Raw genomic sequence first — 15,220 nt, forward strand, 5'->3', positions numbered from 1 at the left:
AACTTTATAAATGCCTTTATCATCACTTTTGATCAATTTAAAGCATCCTTTAATTTCTATAGTTTCTTTCCAAAAAGAAAAAATAATAATTGTTTTAAATATTGATAATAATATTAATAAAAATGTTTCTTGAACAGCAAATCCGCATATTAGAATGATTTCTGAAGGATCACGTGAAACTGAAGTAATGATGCTGAAAATGCAGCTTTGATCACAGGAATAAATTACATTTTTTAATATATTTAAAGAGAAAGCTTTTTTAAATAGTAAAAACATTTCACAATATTACTGCTTTTGCTGTATTTCGGATCAAATAAATGCAGGCTTTAAAATACACTAAAAAAATCAAAAAACTTTTGACTGGTAGTGTATTTGAACAAATTATTAATGTATTAATGTGTAAATTACAATATTACTAATAAAAATGCAGATTTTTTTATAAGCATATTCCATTGTAACAATCCCATATTGTGTGACAACATGCCCCACTTCAGAGTAAAAACTGTGACAACCTACCCCTATCTCTGCTATTTATACTGTAAACAGATAACATGCATTCAGTATTTATAACTTAAAGTGAAGAGCAATTGTTAGACCAGACTTACATAATGAAAAAAACATATTGTACATCGATTTATAATTCAAAACCACGAAATATATCAAAGTGGCATGGCACTGCCATCTAATACGGTTATAGTACGTAACAGATCTACCAAGATTTAAATAAGTTTCAGATAGAGGCTTCATTTACTTTATTATTACTATATTGCAATACAAATATAACATACAAATGCAAGTTACTAACTGTAAACGTACTACATATGCATGTGATAGTAAACATGCTTAAGTACAGGCTACTTATCCAGACTCACCTTCTCGTCGGCAAGGTGATCAGCGCAGGTACTTCAGTTCTTTTTTCTCCAGTATTCTCCTCTTAAAACTTGTTGTAGTTTGTCTTTCTCTTTCTCTAGATGTTAAGCAAGCATTCAGCACTCTCGGTTTATCAAGGTATTTTATATTAATATATTAAACTACATTAAAGTTCCGTCAGTACGCGGCGGTTCAAATTTAGTCTGCATGGCACGATCACCAGCGAAATTGTTTATGTGAAATATTACAAGATAACGTGTTTTCACCTTGTGTTTGGAGGATTGTGATTCACCGAAGACATTCAGTGAGTAAATCCATCCGATCTGAAAGCCCGTGGGAGGAGCTGCGCGTCCCTCCATCTCCTCCTCTTCCTCCTCCTCTTGATCCAGCGTCATCGGCGCGCTCCCTTTAATTAACAACCCACAGTATTCGTGATTAGTGTAACTCGTGCTTAAGTTCATAAACGTGATATATATGTTTAAACTATTACGTAAATGTTTTAAATTAAGTTCAAATCCAACTTCTCAGTCAAGAAAATAACGTGAGGCGTTTGATTCACCTGAGTGACTCGAATCATTTGAATTTGTTCACTGAGATGATTCATTGACTGATTCGTTTTGTGATCCTAGGTGTCTGCAGGTTTGCATTTATTTAACGATTTGGACAGTTACCTATTTCAGATAAATGCTGTTCTTCTAAGCTTTCTATTCATCAAAGAAACCTGAAACATTCTACTCCGCTGTTTTCAACTTTATCATAATAGTAATAAATGTTTTTTTGACCAATCTTTTGAATTTGTTCGCTGAAATGATTCATTGACTGATTCGTTTTGTGATCCTAGGTGTCTGCAAGTTTGCATTTATTTAACGATTTGGACATCTACCTAGGCTATTTCAGATAAATGCTGTTCTTCTAAGCTTTCTATTCATCAAAGAAACCTGAAACATTCTACTCAGCTGTTTTCAACTTTATCATAATAGTAATAAATGTTTTTTTGAGCAATCTTGATTTTTTCGCTGAAATTATTCATTGACTGATTCGTTTTGTGGTCCTAGGTGTCTGCAGGTTTGCATTTATTTATCGATTTGGACAGTTACCCGGATGAGCGGCCATACTGGCGATCCTCCGATGTAAACAACAGCATGGATTGCATGGTTACTATACTACTGAATATGTTGTTCTGCTAATTTATGCTGTCTAAACCACAGAAAAATGTGTGGAAACAGTTAAATCATATAAAGAGGGACTTAGTAAGCAGGAAAGGGCGCAATGTTTTTACAAACTAAAGTTAATAAGTGGTAAAGATATACGAGCAGTATTTTTTAGCCTAATATATCACCTACCTGAACGGAAATTATAAGAACAAACACGAATGTTGTCAAAATTGTTGCCCTGGAAATTCTGGTTCAGTTTTGCCAACCTCAAATTCCTCAGACAGTTTGTGCACTCTTCACCTTGATTTGTTATAACTTTTGGCAGTCTATAGTACTCAAAATGTTTTACTTGGTCCTACTGATTAGTACAGCCCAAAACATGATGATAATTGGCCATTTTCAGCAGCAATAATTAGCTAAATATGCAAGTTTGGTTCCGTTCAGTGGCATTGTTTAGGTTCAGTGCCGCCAATATGGCCGATTGATGATACATTGAGAAAACAATGGATTTGGAATGATAATAATTGCCAATGCAAACTTCTAAAAGCCAGTTACGGTTATGGTTGCTGTGTCTTTTGTGAAGTTTTGTGACGCTGTGTTTGGCAAGGCCACCTCTGTCAGGCACAGCGGCTACTTATCCAGACCACAGGCAGAGAGCCAGAGCAGAGCGTCCACTGCTTCTATTCCAGGATGCCAGGGAGAGATTAACCTCTGGCCTGAGCCAAGCTTGCATCACATCCTAATCTTTAACAACCTACTGGTGGACTGAAGCTGTCCTTCAGCAAGCATGACTTTGAGTTAGACACACTAGGCCGGCACAGCTGTACGGGTCACATGTGTATTCGTTGTGGTGTTTTCTGATGATGTCAGGATGATTGTTCTGCTCATATTAGCTCCAGTCTGCTAGAATATATGGAATTTTGCTTTTAAATGGACAAAATGTTAATTCAAGAACATTGATTGCTGTCTAAGAAAAAACAATGTTATATATAATTAATTTTATTATTGGAAAGACACCATGTTGCATTTGTTTATCAATAATAAATAGTCATATAATAATTTTATATATTATAACATATTATAATTAGTTAATTCCAACCTTTTCGTTCAAACATTTTTGAACAGTAAGATTTTAAATGTTTCTAAGAAGTCTCTTCTGCTCACCAAGCCTGCATTTATTTGATCCAAAGTACAGCAAAACAGTAAATTTTGAAATATTTTTACTATTTAAAAAAACTGTTTTCTATTTGGATATGTTTTAAAATGTATTTTATTATTATGTTGAAAATACATGAGTAGACTTTTTCAGGTTTCTTTGATAAATAAAAGGTTCAGAAGAACAGCATTTATCTGAAATAGAAATCTTTTGTGACATTATAAATGTCTTTAGCATCCTTGCTAAATAAACATTAATTTCTATAGCCCCCCCCCCCCCAAAAAAAAAAATATTGATGATAATAATAATAATAGTAAATGTAGAGCTGCAAAACGATCAGTCATGATTAATCAATTAAAAATAAAAGTTTATGTTTGCTTACTATATGTGTGTGTGCTGTGTATTTATTATGAATATGTAAATACAAACACATACATGTACATAATATTTATATATAATATAATATAAATTATATACATATAAATGTTTACATACAATATACACAAATGTTTTTTTTATATTTACATACGTGTGTATTTATATACACATAATAAATATACACAGTACACACATATGCAAACATAAATAAATCTAAACCTCTTGAACAGCAAATCAGCATATTACAATGATTTCTGAAGAATCATGTGACGCTGAAGACTGGAGTAATGATGCTGAAAACTTAGCTTTGATCACAGGAATACATAACATTTTAAAATATATTCATGTAAAGCAGTTATTTTAATTAGTAAAACTATTTCACAATATTACTGCTTTTGCTGTATATTGCATTAAATAAATGCAGGCTTGGTGAGCAGAAGAGACTTCTTTAAAATACATAAAAAATCTTACTGTTCAAAAACTTTTGACTGATATTGTATCTCTTTTAGGGGACCATAACTGGAATGAGCAAACTAGCAAAATTTAAGATTTAGATGTGTGAAACTAGCAGCACCTAGTGGACACATTTGTAGTTGCAGTAACACATACACTCATTCAAAAAAAACAAAAAACCCTGAGCTGCATTTTTCATACTTGTCCACAAGAAGTTATAAACTTCTGACGCCTTTAAAAACTACCATATTCTATTTTTTATCTCTCTCACATGTACTATTAAAGATTGTGGCCTGTTCAAAAAAATTACAATTTTTAGAACAGAGACATTTAGAACTTCTAATCTTTAGAATAGAGATTATTGTGATATAAAAATTGAGTTTCTTTTAGCCCAAACTGCTTAAGCTTCCAATGACTGCTTACAATCATTATAAATATTTGAAGTAGGCGTACTGCACAACTGCTGACAACATTAAGGCAGGCCTAGTAGAAGAACTTAACAGGACATTGTTTAGGTTTACAGTTAAGACACAAACCAGACATCACAACCACAGCATAGCGATAATATCTGCTCTGCCTCCAAAGCATAAAAAGCAGACAAGATTTAAAACACGTCGAAAGCAAAATTCCTTTGCCTTCTGTCACGGAAGAGTTAACAATAGCTGGGCAGGTTTCCACCTATCTGAACCTCTGATATATTAGTCATACAGTTCAATAGACATTCATTCATAATGTAAAATATCACACCCAACAGACATATCAAAGTTACAACCAACAGAAACCCAACCGCAACATTACATGTTAGACTAGTTGATTAAAATATAGGACTTTTAGCAGGCTGGCCCCTGGTAATAGGTTATTCATGGTATGTTGATGTAAACAGGACGACAGGAAGAGCATCCTGTCCCAGTACTCATTGTGTATATACATATGAATCACACATTATTGTTATATATAGACACGCACTACCGTTTAAACGTTTGGAGGCAGTAAGACTTTTTGTTTTGTTTTATGTTAAGCAGCACAAACGTTTTCAGCATTGATAATTATAAAAGTTCAGTACATATAAAATACTGTAGGCCTACGTTTGAGCTATAACTGACCTAAAGAAACACGTATTTTCCAAATGTGAAGAGTAGATAAGCAATTAAGAGTGCAGAAATGTGGTTGTTTCAGTATCTACAGTGCTGAAATAACTGTCTCGCTTTTCCTTTTGTTCACGACAGTTAATCAGTGACTGTCAGTCTGGGTTAAACCTCAAGCTATGTGGATCTAACAACATGACGAAACACGTTAAGCAGCCAATCAAAAAAGAAACCCTGACAACCCTGAGCGGCATCAGCTGCGTTTTCACTGATCGTTACAAATTGGCCTGGAGGTGTATACTTTGAAATCTGTGCTGTTAATGGTTTGTATCTTTAAATAGTATCATGTTAGATGTTAATGAGGAACAGTCCGTTCAGCCCACATGCAGCTAATGAGAACTTTCGTGACACAAATGTAAAAGATCATGTCTTAAAGGGATAGTTAAAACAAAAATGAAAATTCGTGACACAAATTCAAAAGATCGTGTCTTAAAGGGATAGTTAAACCAAAATGAAAATTCTGTCATTAATGATTCATCATGTCGTTCCAAACCCATAAGACCTTCGTTCGTCTTTGCGCAAATTAAGACATTTTTGATGAAACCCGAAAGCTTTCTGAACCGAATGAAACTCGCATATTTTGCTGATTATTCCTGCTGAAAATGATCAGTTATTGTCATGTTTTGCTGTACTACATGCTGTACCAATTGGCCAGACTGGGAAAAAACATTTGAAGTGCTATAGACAGCCAAAAGTTATAACAAATCAAGAAAAAGAGTGCAAAAAAACTGCTTGAGGAACAAAAGGTGTTTGTGGTTGGCCAAACTGAACCAGGATTTCCAGGGCAAGAATCTTGACAACATTTGTGTTTGTTCTTATCATTTCCGGTCAGGTAGGTGAAATATTAGACTACTATCTTTAATACTGCTCGTCCTCGTACATGTTTTTACCACCTATGAACTGTAGTTTGCAAGGACCTTACCTGACCAAATCGTGACGTAAGTGCATACCATCTATTGACAACAATGCACCTAACACATTCAAGGCCCAGAAAGGTAGTAAGGACATTGTTAAAATAGTCCATGTGCCATCAGTAGTTCAATCGCTTTGTTATGAAGCTACAGGAATTTTTTTATGAGCAAAGAAAACTAAAATAATGACTTTATTCAACACTTTCTTCTATGTCAGTCTTAAATCCATGTTTACAACAGTACCATGCATGTGTGGTGCTGCTGATGCAGGAGCCGGCATTCTGACATCGAACGTCCATCAAAATCAATTTAATTTTTTTAATTTCAAAGACAAATGATGGTCATATGGGTTTGGAATGACCTGAGACATTACACAACAAAAAAGCTATAGTAAGGTAAGAACAATATGCTTTTTGTACAGTTGAATTTTAGCTTGAAGCAGTGGTTTGAAGTTAGAACCATGGACTGGAATCGTGTGAAGTACTAGTGGATTATTGTAATGTTTTTATTAGCTGTTTGGAGTCTCATTCTGACGGCACCCAGAGAATCCATTGGTGAGCAAGTGATGTAATGCTGAATTCAACCAAATCTGTTCCCATGAAGAAACAAACTCATCTACATCTTGTAGTATTTTTAACTGAGATCCCTCCAAGTCTTCAGAGCAATAAAATGTTCCTCTGGGATTCCTTTTGCATTCCAGTGCTTCATGTTTGTACAACAGGATTCCTAATGCCATATAAAGTACAGGGAGATACATATCATATTCTTTTAGTGCATAAAGAATGCTTTATGTTTTTTTTAATGAGAACACATAAAATCCATAATGCATATTTTACCCAGCTAGAGAGATAAAACCTCTGGTTTTGTCTGCTGTCCACTTGCAGGCCCAGACATGACCATCTAAAACGTGGCACACAGAGAAAAGAGAGGGAGGAGAGACAGATGGGGTGGGGGTGGAAGTAGAACAACCTCTTAACCTCTTTATTTTTACAGTTACTTTTATAATATACTTTGCATTTTCTAAACAAATTATAACAATAAAGTATTGTAAAGTAAATAAGGTATTAAGACCAGGTTTTAGATTAAATCACAGTTTACTTCTTGCTAGGATGTTTTTTTTTACTTTGATTTGATGTTAATCTAAACCTGGTGTCCATGTTTCTAAATCACATCCAACTTTTTTCACACTCACCGATTTCCTTGGACAAAAAAGCACTTAAGTTTAGCCATTGTGTGAGTATGTGAGCAGGAAAGTGGTCAGTTCCTGCTGCCTTTAGGACCTCGAGGAGAAAATCCAGTTCCCACAGTAACTGGATCTGGGGGAGGTCTCACAGAAAAACGGGAACCATTATAATTCTCCTTTCCCGACTTCCAGAAGTTTCTTTTACAGGCTATAAAGACTGCATGAAGGATTTGGTGTCGGAGGAGCTGACAGATCCGAGAGGCTGCAGAAGTTTTCGGGAGCTCTGAAAGGTGAATAACAAATACTGTTACAGCGGTGAAAACAAATTTGCACTCAGTCTTCATCAGTTATTCCATAACAGAATACCTCATTTAAAATTCTGAAATGTAGCATTTTTTTAAAAGCTTGCATGAGACTTTTTAACTTTCATAGTTACTTCTACTTCTAGGTGAAAAGATGCTCATAAGCAGCTAAGTGCTTTGATTAAACCAGTTCATGTACTGATTCTAAAGGTTTTTGCCTACGTCACAGTTCCAATTGTTCTCCATTGCTCCTTCAGACTTTAACATGAAGGCGTAATAAAAGGTCATTCATTGAGAGGGTGCGGGGGTATGGGCCATTTTCACGGCCCGAAGGCAACATTTTGGGCTGTTTACTGCTAGAGGGGTGGGGATGAGATCTGATGTTCCCACACTAGTGTTAGAACTTCCTGCCATCCTGGCAGAGCTGATTGGATAACGGTTGTTCTGTGTAAGATGACTCCGCGAGCCATGAAATCTGTGCTACGTGTAGCTGCACAGCTTTTTTTCCATGAAAAGTTACGTGCATTTTGGGTAATGTGATATATACGCTACAGTTTAAAAGTTTGGGGGTCAGCAAGATATTTTTATTCAGAAAGGATGCATTAAATTGATCAAAAGTGACAGTAAAGATATTTATAATGATGCAAAAGATTTATAGCTCAAACCAACACTGTTCTATTCAACAAAGAATCCTAAAAAGCTTCCACAAAAATATTAAGCTGCAGAACAGTTTTCAGCAATGATAATAAGAAATGTTTCTTGAATATCAAATCAACATATTAGAATGATTTCTGAAGGGTCATGTGATACTGAACACTGGAGTAATGATGCTGAAAAGTCAGCTTTGCCATCACAGAAATAAACTACATTTTAAAATATATTAAAATAGTAACATTATTTCACAATACAACTGTTTAGACATTTTAGATTTTTGATCAAATAAATGCAGCCTTGGTGAGCACAAGCAATATGGAAGTGTAAACAATTGAAAGACTCTTAAAAATATATTTTTATGTTCATCAAGGAATAAGCAAAAACATGCCAACATCCCAATCTTCTTGGAGCTTAGTGAGGATACTCTTGTGCACGTGGCAGTTATGTAACATGACTGCCTTAAATGTCTGCTGGACTTCCTTTAGCATAGCAGGCCTATCATTTATGGCTATGGGAATTTAAAATTACAGCTCTAATATATCTTGCCACTACTCTCAGTTATGTGGTCAGGAACTGAAACACAGCTCATATTTATGTAAAATAACTTTCTGACTTTTTTTCTTGCAATTGCAAGTTTATATCTTGCAATTCTGAATTTTTTCTTGCAAATGCAAGTTTATATCTCGCAATTCTGAATTTTTTCTTGCAATTTTGAGTTTATATCTCGAAATTCGGACTTCTTTCTCTCTTTTAGGACTTTTTTTTTTTCTTGTAACTGCAAGTTTATATCTCGCAATTCGGAATTTTCTCGCGATTGTGAGTTTATATCTTGAAATTCAGACTTTTTTCTCTTTTAGGATTTTTTTTTTCTCACAAATGCAAGTTTATATATCACAATTCTGACTTTATTGCAATTAGGACTTTTTTCTCACAAATCTTTATATCTTGCAATTCTGGCTTTTTTCTTGCAATTGTGAGTTTATATCTCGAAATTCTGACTTTTTTTCTCATAACTGTGAGTTTATATCTCACAATTCTGACTTTTCCTTGCAATTGTGAGTTTATATCTTGCAATTCTGACCTTTTTCTTGCAATTTTTAGTTTATATCTCAAAATTCTGACTTTTTTTTCTCTCTTATAGGACTTTTTCTCTCACAAATGCAAGTTAATATCTCACAATTTTGACTTTTTCTTGCAAATGCAAGTTTATATCTCACAACTGACTTTTTTCCTTGCAATTAGGACTGAAAATACAAAAAGTTAATAGGTGATAAAGATACATACGAGCAGTATTAATTAAGAAATGATAAGAACAGGCACAAATGTTGTCAAGATTCTTGCCTTGGAAATCCTGGTTCAGTTTGGCCAACCACAAACTCCTTTTGTTCCTCAGACAGTTTTTTGCACTCTTCTCCTTGATTTGTTCTAACTTTTGGCAGTCTATAGTATTTCAAATGTTTTTCCCTGTCAGAACAATTAGTACAGCCCAAAACATGATAATAACTGATCATTTTCAGCAGCAATAATTAGCAAAATATGCAAGTTTCCTTCAGGTTTAGTAGCATTGTTAACATTCAGTGCCGCCAATATGGCAGATTGATGATGCATCATGAAAACACTATATTGATCAATCTTTTCTACCTTTATAGGCTGTAAACTTACCTCCAAAATCATGTTAGTGTCAAACGTGGTTCTCCTGTGCTTGTTGGCTACTGTGAGCGCAAACAAGACCCTCAGCAGCCATGCGTCAATCCTGGCAGACAACAGCGCCAATTTGGCCTTCAACCTGTACCAGAACCTGGCAAAAGAGAAGGACATTGAGAACATCTTGATTTCCCCCGTGGTTGTGGCCTCCTCGTTGGGTTTGGTGGCTCTTGGAGGGAAATCCAACACTGCTTCTCAGGTCAAAACCGTCTTGAGCGCCACTACAGTGAAGGATGAACAGCTACACTCTGGGCTGTCAGAGCTTCTCACCGAGGTCAGTAATTCAACAGCACGTAATGTTACATGGAAGATCAGCAACCGTTTGTACGGGCCCAGCTCTGTGAGCTTTGTCGACGACTTTCTGAAGAGCAGCAGGAAGCATTATAATTACGAGCACTCCAAAATAAACTTCCGTGACAAGCGCAGTGCGGTGAAAGCCATTAATGAATGGGCATCGAAGTCCACCAATGGTAAGCTGCCCGAGGTGACCAAAGATGTGGAGAAGACAGATGGAGCCATGATCATCAACGCCATGTTTTATAAACGTAAGTCTTGGACAGCTTTAGAATGAGAAGCAGTTTGTAGATTGTTTAACTAATATGTGGCTCTGTTTTCTCTCCAGCACACTGGGATGAGCAGTTTCATCATAAAATGGTGGACAATCGTGGTTTCCTAGTGCATCGCTCCTACACCATTTCTGTTCCCATGATGCATCGCACAGGTGAGGCCGTGGTTATAGGAGATGTGATCCTAAAACACAAAATGAGGTGTAGCTTAATGGTTCATTATCAATGATTCTTTTAATTGTAGTTTTAATTAGAAATTAATTATTGGGACAGTAATAGTGTTAATGTTTATAGTGTTTTTGTGTTCTTTAATTTTAGTCAGGTTTACTAGCATGCAAGTGTTTTTAACAAAAATAACATTTTAATTTACAAGAACTAAATATTAACTAAATATTCAAATAAGTCACATAGTAGGTTTTAAACTAAAGGTTTTTAAATGTTATAGCCTATATTAAAATATTTTATTGTTGTTTATATATACACACACAAAATATTACTATATATATATATATATATATATATATATATATGTATATATATTACAAAAGTGTGTATATATGTATATGTGTGTGTGTGTGTGTGTGTGTGTGTGTGTGTGTATGCATGTTTTTTGACAATTTTGAAAAAATAAAAAAAATATTTCAGTGAATTTATCTTAATCAAATGGCATGTAATTCCAACAAAAATAAAAATTTAGTTCATGGAAGAAAATTAAAATCAAACAAGAGAGTGCAAAAGTAAACTAAATATTCAAATGTTACATATAAAGCTTTAAATATTTTGTATATCAAAAATATGTATTTTAATGATGTTTATATATATATATATATATATATATTAACAAAATATTACAAAAACATTTATATATAAAAAATTGTCAAAACACACACATAATACTATATATATATATATATATATATATATATATATATATATATATATATATATATATATATATAACACAAAACACACACACGTTTAAATATTTTATATGTATAATTTTTTTTAGATTTTATAATATATATATATATATATATATATTAATGTTGTTTTTTATATATATGTATATACATATATATTTATATATATGTGTGTTTCGATATTTTTGACGAAATATCATTTAATTTTTCCCATTATTATTATTTTTTTTAATTTCAGTTTATTTATTTTTCAATCCTGTACAAATTTTCTATTTTGTCAATTTAATTTGACTCAAATTTCATAGATTTAAAAATAATAAATATTAGCTTTTGCGCCAAAAACATACTGTACATATTTTTATTAGTATTTTGTAATTTCATATTTTCTCATTTTAAAGAATACGCTTGTGTATATCTTAAAGAATGTCATTTGCCTTTACACATTTGCGTCATAAGTTCATGCTGTCTTTCAGGCATTTATGGCTTTTTGGATGACACAACCAACAACCTTATAGTTCTGGACATGCCTCTGGCCCATAAGATGTCGTCTGTGGTGTTTATCATGCCGTACCATGTAGAATCCCTGGAGAGAGTGGAGAAACTGTTGACACGTCAACAACTCAACACCTGGATCAGTAAGATGGAACAGAGGGCAGTTGCAGTGTCACTGCCAAAGGTCAGCGTGGAGGTCAGCCACAACCTCCAGGTACAGACAATCTACAATTCCAGCAAGCTATTATATTATAAACTCACCTTTGAATTCGGTTAATAATGTAACGCCACATTTTCCTGCAGAAACATCTGGCTGAGCTGGGTCTGACTGAAGCTGTGGACAAGGCCAAAGCTGATCTGTCCAACATCTCAGGGAAGAAAGACCTCTATCTTTCCAACGTGTTCCACGCCTCTGCCATGGAGTGGGATACAGAGGGAAATCCACCCGATACTAGCATCTTTGGTACCGACAAGCTGAAGAACCCCAAACTCTTCTACGCTGACCATCCCTTCATCTTCCTGGTGAAGGACAAGAAGACAAACTCAATCCTTTTCATGGGCAGGCTGGTCCGACCAAAGGGTGATAAAATGAGGGATGAATTGTAGTTTGTTAATTTAAATGTGATTGTATGTTGCTAGTGTGTGTGTGTGTGTGTGTGATTTATGGACGTGTGTAAATGGTACACCTGAGTTCGTTTCATTAGATCTGTGGACCACCATGTGCTATCTGTTACTTTTACTTTGAAAATGGACATTTAGGTGCCTCATAATGTCTTACATTATAAAAAAATGCAAGTGTACATGACAAAGTTTCGTAGATTTACACCTGAATCGGTTTCTGAGAAGTGCAGCATGCTTATATTAAGTATGATCTCCATGAAATTTGCTTTGAATCCACATGAACAGCATTTTTGCTCAGGGGTTTGCCTTTTGTCTTTGCGTTTCAGTTATTGAAGCGCATAACTCACTATGCCGAGTGTTTGATTTGTGAAAAAGTCTGTGGATTTTGTTACATGTTCACCATGCCATGCTGAAACGTTCCTCTCAGAAGTGCACACTTGTGTCTGCACTGAATACTGAATACTGTGTCTGCACTAGCATGTGATATGGGCCTACATCTGTACCATTTTTAAGATTGCATCACATTGTACCAAAACACGGTTGTCTAAAAATTTTGGTTTGTTCCTCTTTTTTAAAATAAAATCAGCATCACTGAGAATGTGTGTGGGTTTAAGTTTGTAAAAGTAAAGTTTGTGGTTATGTTCGGAATTGCACGCTACCATACTACACTTCTGAAGTAGCCTATAAATGCAGGTTTTAATAATTCTACCAATGGCATTTGCCAAAATAATCAGTATACAATAGACTTTAGTCAGGTTAGTATGACCACGTTTTAGTGTCATGTTAAAAAAAAAAAAACTAACATTATGAGATTAAAGTCTTAATATTTTGAGAATAAAGTAGAAATTACAAGAATAAGGTCGAAATATTCTGAGAATAAAGTCGAAATATTAAAAGAATAAAGTTGACATTTTGAGAATAAAGTCAAAATATTATGAGAATAAAGTCAAAATTATGAGAATAGTCACAATTTTACGAGAATTGTCGAAATTACAATCATAGTCAAAATACTAAGAATAAAGTCGAAATTACGAGAATAATGTGGAAAATTACAAGAATTAAGTCGAAATATTTCGAGAATAAAATAGAAATTATGAGAATAGTATAAATTTTATGAGAATAAAGTCAAAATATTTCGACTTTATTCTCGAAATTATGAGAATTATGAGAATAGTCAAAATTTTACGAGAATAAAGTCCAAAGTACGAGAATAAAGTCGAAATATTACAAGAATAAAGTCAAAATTATACGAGAATACAGTCTAAATATTTTTTGAAAAAGTCGTAACATTACGAGAATGAAGTTGAAATTACGAGAATAAAGTTTAAATATTTCGATAATAAAGTCGACATTACGAGAAAAAAGTCAAAATTTTATGAGAATAAAGTCTAAATATTTAGAGAATAAAGTCTAAATTCCGAGAATAAAGTCTAAATATTTTAAGAATAAAGTTGAAATATTATGAGAATAAAGTGGGAATATATTGAGAATAAAGTCGAAATTATGAGAATAAAGTCTAAATATTACAAGAATAAAGAAAAAATTACGAAAATAATTACGAAATTACAAGTTATAATTTCAAAACATTTTGACTTTATTCTCATAATTTTTACTGCCAAAATAAGAAGTATACAATAGATACAATAGTCTGATTGCAATAGCGTTTTAGTGCCATGTAAAAAAAAAAAAAAAAAGATTAAGGTAAAATAAAAAATAAGATAAAGGTAAAATATTTAGAGAATAAAGTTGAAATATTACAAGAATAAAGTTGAAATTTCGAGGATAATGTCAAAATATTTTAAGATTTTAAAAGAGACTTTGTTTTATATTAAAAGTACCAAAAGCACAAAGCTTATTGCTATTATTGGGTGGCTGGCTATTTCTGCTAATAATCCCACATATACTTAAATAAATTCCAGTGGTCTGGAAACGTTTCACATGTGCAGCCTATACTCTCGAAATATTGTAACTTTAATTGCTACGATTTAATTCTCGTAATTTCAACTTTATTCTTAAAACATTTCGAATCGACTTTATCCTTGAAACATTTTGACCTTATTCTCGTAATTTCGATTTACTTCTCGAAATATTTGGTCTTTATTCTCGTAATTTTGACTTTATTCTCGAAATATTTCATCTTTATTCTCGTATTTTCGACTTTATTCACGTAATTTTATTTTTATTTTTTCTTAACGTGGCACTAAAATGCTGTTGTAGATTAGATGCCATATTGAATTTAATGCAATTGAAAAAGAGGCCGTGAGGGTCTTTACAATAAAGGCAACTTTCAAACTGTTTTATAGAGTTTTTGTCTATTGAATGATTGTTTTTTCCCTCATAAAGTGTTTCCTCAGCTAAACAATCAATATGTTGTGGAACAACAGTAAAGTCCACTGAACGCACTGCACAGGCCCGGTTCCAGAACTAAATCACTGAGGGTGCTTCCTAAATTAATGAGGGTGCTCTAACATTATACCATCATAGTCGACATTAGGGCGCGACACTGATGGCGCGCGTTGCTATTTTAAAATCAAAATACTTCATTTTTGTATGTAATGGCAAATTGATTATACTTTCGTTTTTTTATTAACTTAATTTAGAAAAAAAACGTTTGGAGCATTTTTGTTCGTAAAATATAAGTTTTTATTTTATTTTATTATTATTATTTTTAAGGAACAGCGCCCAGTGGTAGACTGTTCAGTCTGTTAATT

At 33.5% G+C, this 15,220-nt stretch overlaps 2 protein-coding genes and 1 long non-coding RNA gene across 4 annotated transcripts in view; 1 reads left to right on the forward strand and 2 right to left on the reverse strand.

Moving 5' to 3' along the window:
* The window catches only part of gdpd5a (glycerophosphodiester phosphodiesterase domain containing 5a), a 34,475-nt gene extending 33,291 nt beyond the window's left edge, over positions 1-1,184 (reverse strand). For both annotated transcript variants that reach the window (XM_073829897.1, XM_073829896.1), the window contains exon 1: positions 873-1,184. The gene's annotated coding sequence lies outside the window, so the exon portion shown is untranslated. The remainder of the gene's footprint in view (positions 1-872) is intronic.
* Positions 1,185-6,422: 5,238 nt separating this feature from the next.
* Positions 6,423-7,397, reverse strand: LOC141299204 (uncharacterized). Its single transcript, XR_012341728.1, has 3 exons — positions 7,260-7,397; positions 6,904-6,967; positions 6,423-6,793 (listed from the first exon to the last, which is right to left on the reverse strand). It is a non-coding gene; the product is annotated as an uncharacterized lncRNA (long non-coding RNA).
* serpinh1a (serpin peptidase inhibitor, clade H (heat shock protein 47), member 1a) lies at positions 7,392-13,107 on the forward strand. Its single transcript, XM_073829553.1, has 5 exons — positions 7,392-7,540; positions 9,856-10,455; positions 10,533-10,631; positions 11,870-12,102; positions 12,192-13,107. The coding sequence occupies exons 2-5, from the start codon at positions 9,879-9,881 to the stop codon at positions 12,492-12,494; spliced, it is 1,212 nt and encodes a 403-aa protein (XP_073685654.1). The 5' UTR covers positions 7,392-7,540; positions 9,856-9,878; the 3' UTR covers positions 12,495-13,107.
* Positions 13,108-15,220: the final 2,113 nt, after the last annotated feature.

This window comes from Garra rufa, chromosome 23 (genome assembly GCF_049309525.1).
Source record: "Garra rufa chromosome 23, GarRuf1.0, whole genome shotgun sequence".
Lineage (NCBI taxonomy): Eukaryota > Metazoa > Chordata > Actinopteri > Cypriniformes > Cyprinidae > Garra > Garra rufa.